This window comes from Phoenix dactylifera, chromosome 5 (assembly GCF_051530095.1).
Source record: "Phoenix dactylifera cultivar Ajwa chromosome 5, Ajwa_hap1_PhDact_Kaust_v1.1, whole genome shotgun sequence".
Lineage (NCBI taxonomy): Eukaryota > Viridiplantae > Streptophyta > Magnoliopsida > Arecales > Arecaceae > Phoenix > Phoenix dactylifera.
The window spans coordinates 31,388,336-31,402,852 of NC_143194.1; the positions used below are offsets into that span (position 1 = coordinate 31,388,336).

The 14,517-nt window shown below is 40.6% G+C and overlaps 1 protein-coding gene across 1 annotated transcript; it reads right to left on the reverse strand.

The window, feature by feature from the left end:
• Positions 1–1,488: 1,488 nt before the first annotated feature.
• Positions 1,489–11,978, reverse strand: NYC1 (NAD(P)-binding Rossmann-fold superfamily protein). The gene is made up of 10 exons (XM_008796822.6): positions 10,258–11,978; positions 8,661–8,739; positions 8,407–8,542; positions 7,877–7,951; positions 7,566–7,761; positions 5,874–5,942; positions 4,144–4,283; positions 3,822–3,944; positions 2,964–3,156; positions 1,489–1,979 (listed from the first exon to the last, which is right to left on the reverse strand). The coding sequence occupies exons 1-10, from the start codon at positions 10,660–10,662 to the stop codon at positions 1,794–1,796; spliced, it is 1,602 nt and encodes a 533-aa protein (XP_008795044.4). The 5' UTR covers positions 10,663–11,978; the 3' UTR covers positions 1,489–1,793.
• Positions 11,979–14,517: the final 2,539 nt, after the last annotated feature.

Consider the following 14,517-nt stretch of genomic DNA (forward strand, 5'->3'; position numbering starts at 1 on the left):
TGCTGTTTCTATTGATTGTTTATGGTTCTATCACCAAACATCTCAGACTTTTTTCAAGATTCTGCCCCCAACTTTACAGGAACCCTAACTGAAATGCAATATCAAAGAAATTGTGAGCTTGCGGAGTTGTTCTCAATATTGGGCATGCTATAGCAAAACAATACGCTTAGTGTTTATTTACTTTGCCACATCCATACCTACAATTCGAGCAAGCTTTTGCACCTTTCATTTGGCACAATCATCAATTTTGTACAAAAACTTGTATTCACGTGTAGCTGCTCTTTTGCTGGGTGTTCTGCTGATTGAGGTGCATAACGAGATCTGCATAGAATGGTAAAATTTCCGATACTTCATGCCAGATTTGTGTGCAATTAGACGCAGAGAGGATGTACTGGCTGTATCTATCTACCTGTCATTATTACTAAGTACCTCCATTTTGATTTCCAAAGTTCAAGCTACAAAAGATTGGAGATGGAACCTCAGAGAAGTATCTTTAGGGTTATTTCCTGTCTGGAGAATATATTAACCTTAAGCAATGTCATGTGGCCAAACTGGCATTCATGGTAATCTCTCAGTTCTAATTGGAAGGTCCAAATTGCTCTAAAATTTCTCCATGGACTAATTAGAGTCTGCTGAATGTTGTGTGAGGTTTAGCAGCCTCAATAGAAGGAAATTTTCAGTAATTCAGTTTGCTCATCGGATCTAGATTTACAACTGAGTTTGAAGGTTGGAGCCAATTCAAATGAGGCCTCAACAAGCGTTGCACTCAAGATGAAAACACCACATATGGACATAGTTAAATGCAGATATTGCGCATCCACACTGTTTTGCAGAAACTGTCATCTGACATCAGAATATTATGGTCTTGTATAGGAGACTTTGGTCCAACTCAGTAAGCATCAAAAGAAAGAGCATTCGAGATTTTCTTCTTTATTTTCAATTTTTTGATCCTTGACTTTATGAGGTTGAACCAGTAAGTTCTCAAGACTGATTATGTTCTCTGCCTTAACCTTTAATATAGCCTGCATTTGTTAAACTCAATGTACTCTAGACTGCAGCATGGTTTGACTTGAACTGTCACCAAGTAGAACAACCATCGCACTTTACCAGATCTTGCACCCCTGCGCGCCCCAACCTGATCATGGGTTTAATCAGTTGGTGTGATCTGCGCAATAGTTATAACAGTCAGTTGTGTTTTTCAAGCACCGAGCACCATTGAGGCAACTTCCCTGTTTTATCCTTCAGGAGGAAGACTCTTCTTTAATACTGAAGATGCAAGAAATTTTCAGCCCAAAAAGCTGCCTTCAAGGAGACAAATTACAATAACAATAACATCTGCATTCTAGTATTCCATCCACTACATGTTTCATGCACTGGCAATAACTTATGGCACACCCCATTACTTGCTGTCTTTTAAATGGGATGTGCAACCTATAAAAACAAAGACATGATAAAATTGAAACACATCTCATTTTGCAGTCTGCTATATAAAGAGTTAAAATGTGAGCTTGCATTGCTATTTCAAAGTTTTTACAGCCAAGCTTTTTTCCCCTTCCTTTTTCCCTCTGTAGGTACAGCTGATATTTTTCAATGAGGTGGAATCCCCTTTTTTATGGGTTGAATGATAGTCTTCCAGGGTTGCTCGCCCAGAAGGCTTGCTTCTAAACTTACATAGGTTAGATAGTTTGACTAATGACGACCTCCTGTGTGTAATAATATCATACCAATTCTTCTGCTGTGTAAAACCAGGCATGGGATACAAAACAATCTTGTTGCAACATCTCCATTAGGAATCATGTACCTGGAAAGGTACCACTTGAAGTGGACAATATTATGAAGGCGCAGACAACTGAGAGTGAGAAAACAGAGAGCCAGGTGTTCTCTGCATACATCTCCATGGCATCCGTGAAAGAGAAGCGAGTGCGGCTTTGAGCCCAGTTGCGAAGTCTATCAGCCTCTGCAGCATAAAGTGCTCTTCCCTAGAGAGGAGAAAATTTAAAGTATGAGCTAGTGTGAATTCAATCTTAAATCACCAAGATAGTTGATTTAATGGGATTGGTGATATTATGCGTACTAGTTTAATCTCTTTGGAAATTAGTTTTGTTATATCAACAGAAAACAAAATGGAAGACTTACTTTAAGCATTTGTCCTTTAAGCATTTTATCCAAGAAAATGAAATGCATCCAATCAGAACAAGGAAAAGAATAAGTCAATATGTGTCTGCATGGTGGGGTGTGTGTGTGTGTGTGTGAGAGAGAGAGAGAGAGAGAGAGAGCTGAGACTGTTGAGTGTAAGAAGTCAGGCAGGGTAGTCGTAATAAGAGCTACTGTTTTACTTAGCCAATGTCCTAGTATCTGGGTTATCCAGTGATGTTACATGTTTTAAAACTTGCCATGAATAAGCTCTCTAGTGTTATCAAACATCAGTCCTTACAACCACTCAAAAGGAAAGGAAAAAAGGACCAATTTGTAATATAAACTGCCATTCCTACAAAGTCAATCAAAATCAACAAAAATCCCTAATTTCGAATTTGCAGACACAAAGAATGGTCTGTCCAATTTTCAACTGGAAAACCCACTGATAGGAACAGTCTAATTATTATCACAAATATATGGCAGAGCAAAAGGCTATTCTAGGTAGTCTACTGAGTAAAAACTATGAAGGTTTTTAATCAAGCACGCTGTCTAGGTATGTTTCATGGAATATATTAATATAGCACATCCAAGACAACTTATAATTTGTTGCAGTAGTTTAATAGTTATGGAATTAACAAATCAACGGTTGGTGATAGGTTATCAACAGCATATTTTTATTTACTCAGTAACAATCTAAGTAAATAGGAAAGGCTGGACTTTGTCATGTTCCTTGTTCTATAACAGAGATATTATGAATATTTCAATATGGTTGCAGTAAGATCAAAATCTATTTTGAACATTAGGCATGTCTGGAGAGCAGTAGTTACTTGATCATCAAACCATCGACCTCGACGAAGCCATGCAGTGACCAATGCCAGCAAGATACGAGGTGGTGTCAGGTAATTGATTGCCTTTCCACTTCCCTTTACAACTCGCATCCTTGGAACCAATGTTCTTGCCACTGTTTCTGGAAGCTCGCAGATTATGTTAAACATTTGTTTGTTTCTCAAAGTTGAGCCACTGCATGATTGGGAACCATGAAAATAGAAGATAAGGTCAATAAAGTAACATTATGCTTTGAGCAATGCAATGAAGTCAAAGAGAATAATCTGCTAATGTATGCTCCACAAAATGCATAGTGGAAGTGCATGTAGAATTCAAAAGAGTTTATTTGTTTAGATTATCCAGATGCATAACAGATTTACCTGTCATAAAACTAATATCTGTTAAGCATCTGAAAATGCCAATGTCATTTTAACAGATATAACCCGTCTTAACAGACATACCTATAATACAACAACTATAATTATGCATTAACATGACAGGTATGAGAACATCATAATCCATGTGAAGGGCCATTTTGTCAAGGACACCCTGAGAGTGCTGGAATGGATATTCTCGGAGTTGGGAGTGTCTTGAGTTGCTCTTTCAGAAAAAGGACAAACCACATTTATTTTCAGGAGAAATATCATGCAGATGCAGATAGAACAAACTGAGCAAGGTGATACTTCCTATTGGGTGAAAGTAGGTGAGTTGTATCATCCTACAATGCTACAAAAAATATTATGATATTTGGACCTTTCAGCTTATTTGATCATAGAGACCCATCTTGTTAATGGGGCTTGCAAATGCCATAAATATGAAGAGTTAAAGACAAAATGAATTGATAGTCCGTTTGTGGTTACCTTAAAAGCAAATCTGTAAGAACCATGCCTGGAGATGCCGTGTGGACTCCAACCTTAGACCGCTTGCACTCATTTAGAAGTGATGATTGAAGCTGCCTAAGGCCACACTTTGTTGAGCCATAGCTACAAATCAAACAAGAGATCATGGTAGGTTGGCTGACAAAAATGACATCATAAACAGAATAAAAGGTTTAGCCAGCGGATCCCAGGCGAACTTTAGCCTCTGGACATCTGGCTGGCATCAGCAATGTTACCTATTAATATAGCTATATGCATTTTAGCCTCTGGACATGACAAAGATCGGTGACTTTGTACCACTTACACAGCTGTCAATGGTGTGCTTGATCCACCAGAACCTGCCCCATCCAGGTTGAATATGTGACCCCCCTTTTCCTGGGATCCCATGACACGCATAGCTTCTCTTGTGCAGAGTATAGAACCAACCAAGTTTGTGGAGACAATCTAATCATGGAGCAACATCATGTTAAAACCCACAAATAAACTGTTAAAGCAAATTAATTAACTGCAACTAACATGCTACGTAATTTACTAACTGATAAAGTAAATATTGAAGCTATAAAGATAGTCCAACAGGCCAACAAAAATTTATCAAGGCATGAAAAGCATGTTTACATTGCCTTGAGAGCTAAAAGAAGCACATTACTTTTAGTTTTGTAAATTGAATAGTGAACAATTGATTCTAACAGTTAAGAGCACCTTGCAATATGTCATAGAGGATATAAGATATTCATGGGATTGTTCTGGTACTCTTAACAACATGGAGAAAGTTTCTTTGTTTGTTTGTTTGTTTATATATGTGTATGAATGTATATAAGTATCCCCCATGTATACGTATGTTGTGCATGCATGCCTCCCAGCCTACAATGCTAAGTTTCTGCTACTTTGTCTGACATACCAGCATAAGACGCGCATAAATAACTAGATGGGTCTTAACTGGTGAAGCATTACTATATCGGTTTTTCCTAAGGAAGACTCCTTATTCTACAAGACCCCCAGAACCCTTCATAGTAATGAGTCTAATGCCTAATGCCTTCTTTCTATTTTGATAAATATCTTTAGCTTATTAGGTTGCTATATTGGATAAATGAAAATAAAACATATTTAGAAGATTGCTAGGTGCTAAATGCTAGGAGCAAGGTTTGCCATACCGATCAGTACCATACCGATGCTCAGTACGAGATTGTGCATTCCGACACTATGATGGGATGATACCGATATAGGATTTGGTACCGAGAAAGGAAACCTTGGCTAGGAGTATTGTTCTTGGAAATAGATGGTCTTCATTTACAGAGTAGATGGATTTATAACCTGAATAACGCATTTTTTTTGTACAATACAACTTTTATGTGCTTCAATAATAGACCTAACAACATATGATCCATTCCTTGGTTATCATTTTTTTCTGTAAGAAGCATGTCAACCTTACATAATCAACTTTAACTTGGTATGTGCATATGCATGCATAGGGGTCTGTTTGTATCAAAAAGTCATTTTATCAAATATTGTAGCTCTAGTACTGAGGACTGGGACCCTGCATCACCATCCATTGGCATTCATAATTAGGGATTTAAATGATACAACCGATAGCACAACAACTGTCATCATTGAATCAGTCTGCATTGTGCATATCAGAACCAATTTAATCTAAATCAGGATTAAAATTTCACCAGAAACCAATCAGAAAATCAAATCTTCACCTCATAGCAATTACACATTTTCAATATAGTTATTAATATTTCATTCATTGTTGTTTTATTGTTACTCATTTGATTGGTTTGAAATATCTATAGTTTCCTACTTCTATTGGAGCAACGTTTTTTTTTCCTATCCAAATTCCTTTTCAGAGAAGATATACCAGATCTTACTGCCATCCTCACGAGTCTTAACCCTTGATGCTGTTTCTTAATTTTATACTTTCCAATCTTTTGTTCAATATATTTCCAGATTTGAAAACATTCATGCAAAAAGACATCCTTAGATGCAGATGGTAAATACCAGGAAGATTAACCAGAAAGCGCCAAAGGTGCAAACCTGTACAATATCTTCATCTGTGAACTGTAGCAATGGCCTAAAACCTTTGTTTGTGCCAGCATTGTTTATCTGTCCATAGTGTCAAAGTATAAACTCACCAGATGAGCAAATTGCTGAATTTAAAAGATAACTGTGCACTGCATAAAGTAAACCCTTGAGAAAATAAAATTCTTTGGCCACAAACAAATGCATCAAAGGCAAACTATTTTTAAGTGATAAGGGATGACATTTAATACCCTTGACATAATTAGCCATGGTATTTAGAAATTTGACCAACAAGATTCACAAGACGAGGAACCGATAGCTTCATGAGTTTTTAAAACAAACTTTAATGCACATTTCCCACAACAGGTTCTACAGTTCCCTCAAAGTAAAGAAGTTTATCCCTTTCTAAGCACAGGCAGTGTTGTAGATATAGATTAGATATTCAAACATGATACATTTAGTGACTAGTGAAAGTACTTCACAGAAACATGACTTGAAGCAAAAACAATCGGTGAATTACGATGCACAAATAAGGTCTTCAATAGCCACAAGTTAAACAAACTATACTTCTTTTAAATGTTGACAACATCGAAGAAATTTTTAAAAAATTGTATGAAAGAAAGATGCAAAAAGCATCAACCAACATTAAGATATACATTCACCATGGAACAAGAGTTTGACCATTCTTCATATTATGCTTCTATAAATGTCCATGTTCATTGATTATCTAGGTTGCCCAATAAGAGTTGCATGGACAAGAATGTGGGAATCAGATCCAGAGACATGTTTGAATGTCTCGTTTGGTGAAAGGAAGAGAAAAGGACACATGGACATGTAGAAAATGGCTGCTCTTAAATTACTCTAATTAATTAGATAATAATATTTAGAAAATATCATGTCAAATTGTCATAAGCTGGATGCTAGCATATACTCCATAAGAGAATGATGCAGTAACTTCCAGAATTAATTTAGGAATCTGATACTGATAAAATGTATAATTTTATATGTGTGGCTAAACACTGTATTTTGGACAAATTTAACATCAAACATCCTATTGTCCAATATTATTATAGGTTCATCTTAAGTAACCCTTTTTAAGGAACTCCATGCTTGATAACCTCAAGTTTTTCAATTATGCCCTCGCCAAAAGAGTAGAAGGAAACAGGAAAAGTATGCAAGACAAGTCTACCTATCTTCCATGTCTCTTGCGTCATTGTCACCGGAATCACAATAGCTTTTATTGCAGTGACCTCCATGCTCATTTTTTTTTTTTTTTGAGAGGCAATGACAAATTAATCTCCACATCTTCTTCCTTGTTTTCTTTTAAATTTTTATGTTGGATCTGAAAACTTGATGAACCAGGATTTAGTCTGATCAGTCTATGCTATGCCAAAGGAGGGCAAAGTTGGAAACATTCAAAAGTATCCAAAGTGTTTGAGGCATGCTGAATCTGCTGTCAAGGGAGCACCTGCTATAATGGATTTTTCTAGGAATCTCACATGCCGAGGTAAGATTTTTCTAGGAATCTCACATGTCCAGGTAATCTTGTGCTTAACTATCCTAGCATTTTGGCCCAAATCAGGCCCAAGTCATTACTTTCTTTTCGGAACAGACAATGTTAAAAAAAAAGGGAGAAAAAGCAAAACTTTTAGTTCAAAACAGATAATAACAGGAATATAAGAATAGTCTGATAAACATCATACTTACCCAGATGTCTACTGAACCGAGTTCATCTACAGCAAAGTTTGCCAACTTCCTGACATCTTCAGGCTTGCAGACATCACAAGCAATTCCAACAACCGTAGCATGAGATAAATTTGTCCTCCCTCTACTTCTAGCAATTGACATACCCTCCTTTAGGTTTTCTTTCAATTCTTCCACAGTCTTATATACCGACTCAGGGCTGCCTTCAAAAAAACCAAGATGGCATGCTAAGGTCTGAGAGACTGACATAAATGGTAGAAACATAACAGAAGGGAAATGAATCTTGAGAGAGGTATCAAGGTGTTAAATACCACCTGCGGGAAGCAACAACAACTCGATCTCCAGAAAGAAGAAATTCACGAGCAAGTGCTTTGCCTAAACCCCTTGTGCTGTAAAAACAGTACAAAGGAACTGTTAGCAGAATGAGATAGCGTCACAAGCTCAGTCATTAGTGAAATAGTCAGTGTATGGTTAGCAGCATTGGTTGAACTATTTGAACAGAGAATTAATGGAACATGCTGCAATTGCTTCACAGTGTCCAGATACCCCGGAATATCAATTTCATTGATTTAAAATTGCCAAGTTCTGTAGACTATTTCTGATCCAATTAAATTAATAGAGAGAAACAAGAATCAAAGTGCATTTCCTATTACAAAGCATTCATACATGCATGGGCATTCCAAGTGACCACTGTAATCTTCAAATTAATATGCAAGGAGCCTGATTTATCATATGGCACCAAACTATTGACATTTTATATGTTTGCATCAAACTTTTCTTTTTCTGGAAGAATCCGATGCTAACAGTCAAAAATTCTCCAATAAAACCAGATAATGGGTACTACCTTCCAGTTATGACAATATTGCGTGGTCCAGCTTTGCAATGTTCTTCTAAAACCATGTTTGCCCCTATCATCGTTCCCGTAATTATTCCACCAAGCCAGCAATACCAAATCAATGTATTCATCTGACTGTCTCCCCCTTTAGATTGACAGAGTACAAAAGGAAAGACAGATTTTACAAACTTTCAAACATATACTTAAAAAGAAAGAAGAAAGACAAAGTACTAGAAAATTCTAACATAGGTACAATTACAAACCTGATAACTGAAACCCAATTGCAAGTATAACACCAGTACTCATCATTGTAACAAGATATCTTCCAATCTGTGTGACAAACTGAATGGGGAAAGGACGAGAGAGAGAGAGAGAGAGAGAGAGAGAGAGAGAGAGAGAGATCAGAAGTTTCCATGCATGATTACTTTAATGTAAAACTATGGCCAAGAAAAGTTGATATCTACTATGTAGGGTGATATTTGAAAGTATTGGTAACTTATGTCAGGAAAAAGCCTCCAATCTAGTGCAATATAGAAAACAGTCATTAACAATATATATCTGAGCGATCTTGATATGACCGAGAGCATTACCATGAGCACACCTAAGAGCCTTGTCCCATCTGCCTAGGCACCTTTGTGTGCCCTTCACTATACTTATGACGGAAAAAATCTGCAGTCAAACTTTTCCTATATAATTCACCACAACTTTGAACCATGTAATTTATAAGCATGAATACAATCATCAAAGTTTTTTCAAATATCTGTGGCTGGCTCAATGGATCCTTCTTCACAACCATTACTTAATGCTACATCTGATGTCACTACAAGCTTTTCTCAATCCTATCTCACACTTCTCTTCATGTTTCATTTGGTCTTTCCTTGTTTTTATAGCTGCTGCCTACAAACTCAAAAACCTCTCTTCAGCAAAGGCTCCTTAAATATTAACTGGAGTTATACATGTTGACATCATCTTAGTCAGTTTTTCACCATGTGTCTTAATTAGTGCAACTCCTATGCATCTTGTCTCTTGTTCCTCACAACCCTATTCTTATTAGTTATGCCATTTATACATCACAATCTTCTCACTTCTAACACCTTCATCTGCACTAATTATAATTGGTAATGCCACCTCTAATGTACTTATTCCTCACTTTATTTTTTTAATATTTTACTCCTGATTGCATGCCTCAACATTTTTCACTTCTTCCACTTCTATCAATGACATAATGCACCTAAAGCTCCACTCCGTTTTATTCACCCAGCTCTAATAATTCTTTGACATCCCGTTCCTATCTGATCTGTTTGCATTAACCTCTATACAACCTTACAAAATAGAGCTTGATAATGAACCTGATACACATCTTGGTATTCCTTGGCCACCAATTTTGGTTGGGCTCTGGTTTTCAATTCCATATCTAGTTAACTAAAGTTGTACTCGGATTTGTTTTAAATTCTTTAGGTCCTTGTCCAATATAGCTTTTACCTAAAACTTCAATTACGCAATATCCTTAAGATCGCCAGCTGAGTTAATCAATGAAACTGTAGAGGTGTATCTGTTTGGTGCTGACCTGTCTAAACACGACCAGTTCTAGTTCTTGTCATTTATCATGTTATATGTTCTTGAAAGTTTTATTGAATCTTCCCTTAATCAGTGAACGAGTAGTTTATCCTACAATAATTATGAGATCCAAGATCGTAATTTGAATCTTTAGCTCACCAAACACCTTAATATCCTCAAAAGATTACACTCAGTAACTATTCTTACCAAAATGCACATCAATTTCAAGCAAACCCGCTATTTTCCTTTCAAGAACCTTTTACGTTTTATCTTTAATAGCAAAGAACTCGGATAACAGCTCACCGAAAAAAAGATCGCTTCCGCCTTCTCTACAGCCTTCCTGTACTGCCCTCCGGGTCCCGCACGCCCCCCCGAAACCCTAACAAGCAAAGATTTCAGAGAGTAAAGAGCTCCCTCCCGCTTCGAACACAGGGATGCCCTCTCTTCCGGAACCACCTTCCCCTTTCCATCGCGCTCGGAGGAGGACTCCCCTCCGTTCTCCGACCGAAAAGATCTGCAGGAAAGCGGCGGAATCCCGCGCCGGCGGCACAGCAAAGGCCCCAAGAACGATACACCGTCGAACGTCGCCGGGTTCCGGTGCGAATCCGATCGGAGCCGCAGTCTATGGTCGGACCTGGAGAGATCTCTGGAGCCGAGATGGTTGAAGGGATGGGCAGAGAGCTGGAGCTTGGCGACGCCGGTGGCCATGACGTCAGGCGGCGCCGCGGGAGCTCGGAGGGGAGCGCTGCCGGGCCGACCAGTGGATTTTTTCAGCTTTATTTTTTTTATTCTTTTGCCGTCCTATAAAACGGGAGTTGGATTAAAATATCTCGCACGCAACGTGAAGACCACACGTTCAAGCAACCTCAAAACCACACGTTGCTCGACGCGTGCGTGTTTGTCCACGTCGGCTAATCAGTAATCCCTGTTGCTTTCCATCCACGGTACGGAACTCTCTCAATTGTCAAAAGTCCTCCGTCGCCAACGCAAGCGCGGTAAAATTAACGGCCATCGCGATGGTTTTGCCGGGCTTGGACTGAGATTTTCGCCCGTGAATTCGGGCCGGACCTGGGCATGGTCTTTTACCTGGACCGGCCCGGTCCAACCCGAAACATATTGTCTATACTCTTTTTGCCGCATGCCAGTCTGCAAGCTGGTTCGTCTTCCTAAAAATATGCATAAAAATGAAGAGCGGTAAATCGTGGTTGACCAGAAGGATGTCTCGCGGGAGGTGTTTTAAGACCAGAATCAGCAACAGAGCAGGTGCTGATCAAGTGAATGACCATACATGAATCCCCCTCCAGCCAAATCTCTCATCAATCTAATTTATATAGTACAGAAACAATAGGAATTTCCAACCAAGAACAATTTTAGGACCCGATCCAATGGCCCCAAGTGGTTGATGAGATCAAGAAGCCAAGACCCGAACCGGGGGCAACGTTTAATTTTTAAACCAACCCCTGATGAGTCGCTTTTTCCAACAGATTTGGAACCCGTGGCCCGTGAACATTCTTCAAACAACTGGTGACATCCCCCGGGGCTTCAATATTTACCCAGTGGCACCAATACAAACGTCCGTCCGTCGGACGGCCACAAAGTCACCATCCGACGATCACATCCGTCCCTTCCTCCGATCTCACAAGCGATCGCCGGGGAAGAACGACGTCAACGAAGACAGAAACCCTTGCTACGCTTCCCCGAGAAATTGCCCCCGAATGTTTCTAACCCTGTTTTGGGCCTTGGTTGCCGATTTATCCTTGAAAACCGGCTTTAGATGGCGCGGCGGAGCAGAACGCTTCAAGAACCTTCCGAGGAAACAATACGACCTTTCCAACCAATGTCCTCCTCAAAAACCTTGGACACTGCAGCACCGAAAGCTCAAGGCCGCAACCCACCCTCAGTGGGCTTCTGTCAGGCTAGGCCATCCTCATCGTCATCGCCAGCAACCACAGCCAGCTCCCGTCCTGAGAGGAGAGGGAGGAGGAAGCCCGCAGAGCCAGGGAGGTTCCTTGGTGTGAGGAGGCGGTCTTGGGAGAGGTATGCTGCTGAGATGAGGGACCCCACGACGCTCGTACTCCTGGGAAGCCGGTCAATTTAGTCCCACATCGCTTGCCTACAAAATAATATGTTGGTTTAAGAGACGGAAGTCTCGCACGATTGTCCGCCGAGCTTCGTTGCGGGAGCTTATAACCCGAGCCCGTTTGGGGGCATTAAAGTGGTTTCGGACGCTTAGTCGCCTCGACGAGGTGGGGTTTACAGGGTGCGTATGGTTGGCTCGCGGGTGGTTCAATATACACCCCCCCTATTTCTCAGGACACCCTCCAAAAATTAAATACTCGCCCCCCCCACCCCCCATTTGCCAAAGACACCCCTAAAAAATTAAAAATTTTTAAATTACCTCCCACCCTCCCCACCCCCTCCCCTAAATTGCTCTCTACAACCCCCACCCCGCTCTTCCCCTCTAAAACACCCGCCGGCTTCTCCCTTCCGTCCAAAAAACCTCGCCGGCGGCAACCTTCTTCGTCTTCCTTTGAACTGTTCCGCCCAAAGCACCTCGCCACCGTCCAAAATCCCTCCGTTCCTCCTTCTTTCTCCCATCGCCGGCATTTTTCCGATCTCGGACCACCTCGCCGGCTTTTTCCGGAACCATCTCCCGAGCAACGAGCACCTCGTCGGCGCCTCCACGACCACCTTGAGGTAGCTCCCCCCCGCCTCCCCAAATCGTTCGCCTTCGGTTCGGCCCCATGGGGCCGACTGGGGCCGACCCGCTGCAATTGGGTCATTTTTGTCGATATCATTCTTGATTTTGGAATGATTATCTCATATCAAATGCTCTATCAAATAATAAAACCACAACATTAGTTAACGAACAAAAACTAAAAACAAAAACTAAGAACTGCGGCATAGTTTTAGGTAAAGTCTATTATTGAGTTATGTCTTGAGTTTACGAGTCGTATACTTTTGAATTATCATTTATGTATGCAATTGAAGTAACATTGAATTATTTATCACAAAACCCAATCATGTAGATTCCAAGAAGTAACTTGTTTCTTTTTTGGCTTGTTTTATCATTTATCATTTATGTATGCAATTGAATTATTTTCTTTGATATAGCCTAACATTGAATTTCTATATTTTCAGACATGGATCCCGGTCCCTCCAGAGTTAGACCTACGGCGTCAGCTAGGAGACGTCGTGCTAGGATTGCTTCTCCCGAGCCTGCTCATATGCCATCGCCCTCTCCTGAGTCAGAGCATGATGATATGCCCGCTAGGGGCGAAGACGATGAGTCCGTTGGACCATGTCCAGGAGGTCCAAAGGATGAGTCCGTCCTGATCAGTTTCAGGACGCATATAGCAGCTTCCATCTGGAGGCAACAGGTATTGTTTATTTGTTATAGCATTATATTTTGTTTATTGATGTTTTATAAAGTAGTAGTAATTATACATTTATATTACAGGAACGGGCTCCACTAAAGTGCATGAACCATACTGCCAAGGTTGGTGAATAGAAGTGATGGTCTTCAAACCAACCAAATACCAGGTTCAAAGCACTATTGAGGCAGTCGGGCCTCATAGAGTTAGTACAGTGCTCTTATCGATTCACCGATAAGATTCTGATTTCGGGCTTCGTAGAGAGATGGCAGCCCGAGACGAACACCTTCCATATACCATTTGGCGAGATCACTATCACGTTGGATGATGTATCCGCCATTTTAGGGATTCCTGTCGCAGGTGCCTCAGTAGCAGTTTCTCCTGAGAGGATGAGTGATCGGGATGCTGAGGAGCTACTTGTGGAGTTGTTGGGGGTGTCAGCTGGAGACGCGCGTCAGGAGGTACTGTCATCGCGCGGTCAATCTGTGAGGATGGAGTGGCTGAGGACTCAGTTTCACTCTGTATCTGATAGAGACAGCCAGCAGAGGATAGAGTGTGCAGCACGAGCCTATTTGTTATTTTTGTTAGGCTGCACACTCTTTGCTGATAAGAGTGGGACCAGGGTGCCTATAGCGTATCTGTGTTTACTGCGGGATCTGGATAGGGTGAGCACATATGCCTGGGGTACAGCTGCCTTAGCATATTTGTATCGGCAGTTGGGGATTGCGTCGAGGTCATCAGTGAGACAGATCAGTGGTTATATGACGCTTCTGCAGGCATGGATTTATGAGCATTTTCCAGCACTCAGTCCTCACCCGTCGCTTGAGTATACTGATGCCAGTCCCCGCGTGCACCGCTGGATGCCCGGTACTCCATCCCGTACCACGATGGACCATTTAGTGGTTCTACGTGAGTCATTGGACCTTTTGAGCATCGATGAGGTACGTATCATATTACCATTTGCTTGTGTTTGTCAGTACTTTTAATATGCGATATAGTATAAAACTGAAATGGACCTTTTGTTTTGCAGGTTATTTGGGATCCCCATCATCGGCTTCGGGGAGATCGCCCATAATTTATCACCAAGAATTAATGAATCAGAGGATCTGTTCGGCACAAAATTCAGCACGGCACGCGATTTGGCACCAGAAGCCTTCTGTTCGGCTGCACAGTGCCGAACAGAAGGCTT

What these genes read in the sequence shown, in the direction of transcription:
- NYC1 (XM_008796822.6), bottom strand. Translation starts at nt 10,662, where the DNA reads ATGGCCACCGGCGTCGCCAAGCTCCAGCTCTCTGCCCATCCCTTCAAC. An exon ending in AGCACACCATTGACAGCTGT is followed by an intron (nt 3,945 to 4,143) that starts GTAAGTGGTACA and finishes TTTGATTTGTAG; the next exon opens with CTATGGCTCAACAAAGTGTG. An exon ending in GTCGATGGTTTGATGATCAA is followed by an intron (nt 1,980 to 2,963) that starts GTAACTACTGCT and finishes TCTCCTCTCTAG; the next exon opens with GGAAGAGCACTTTATGCTGC.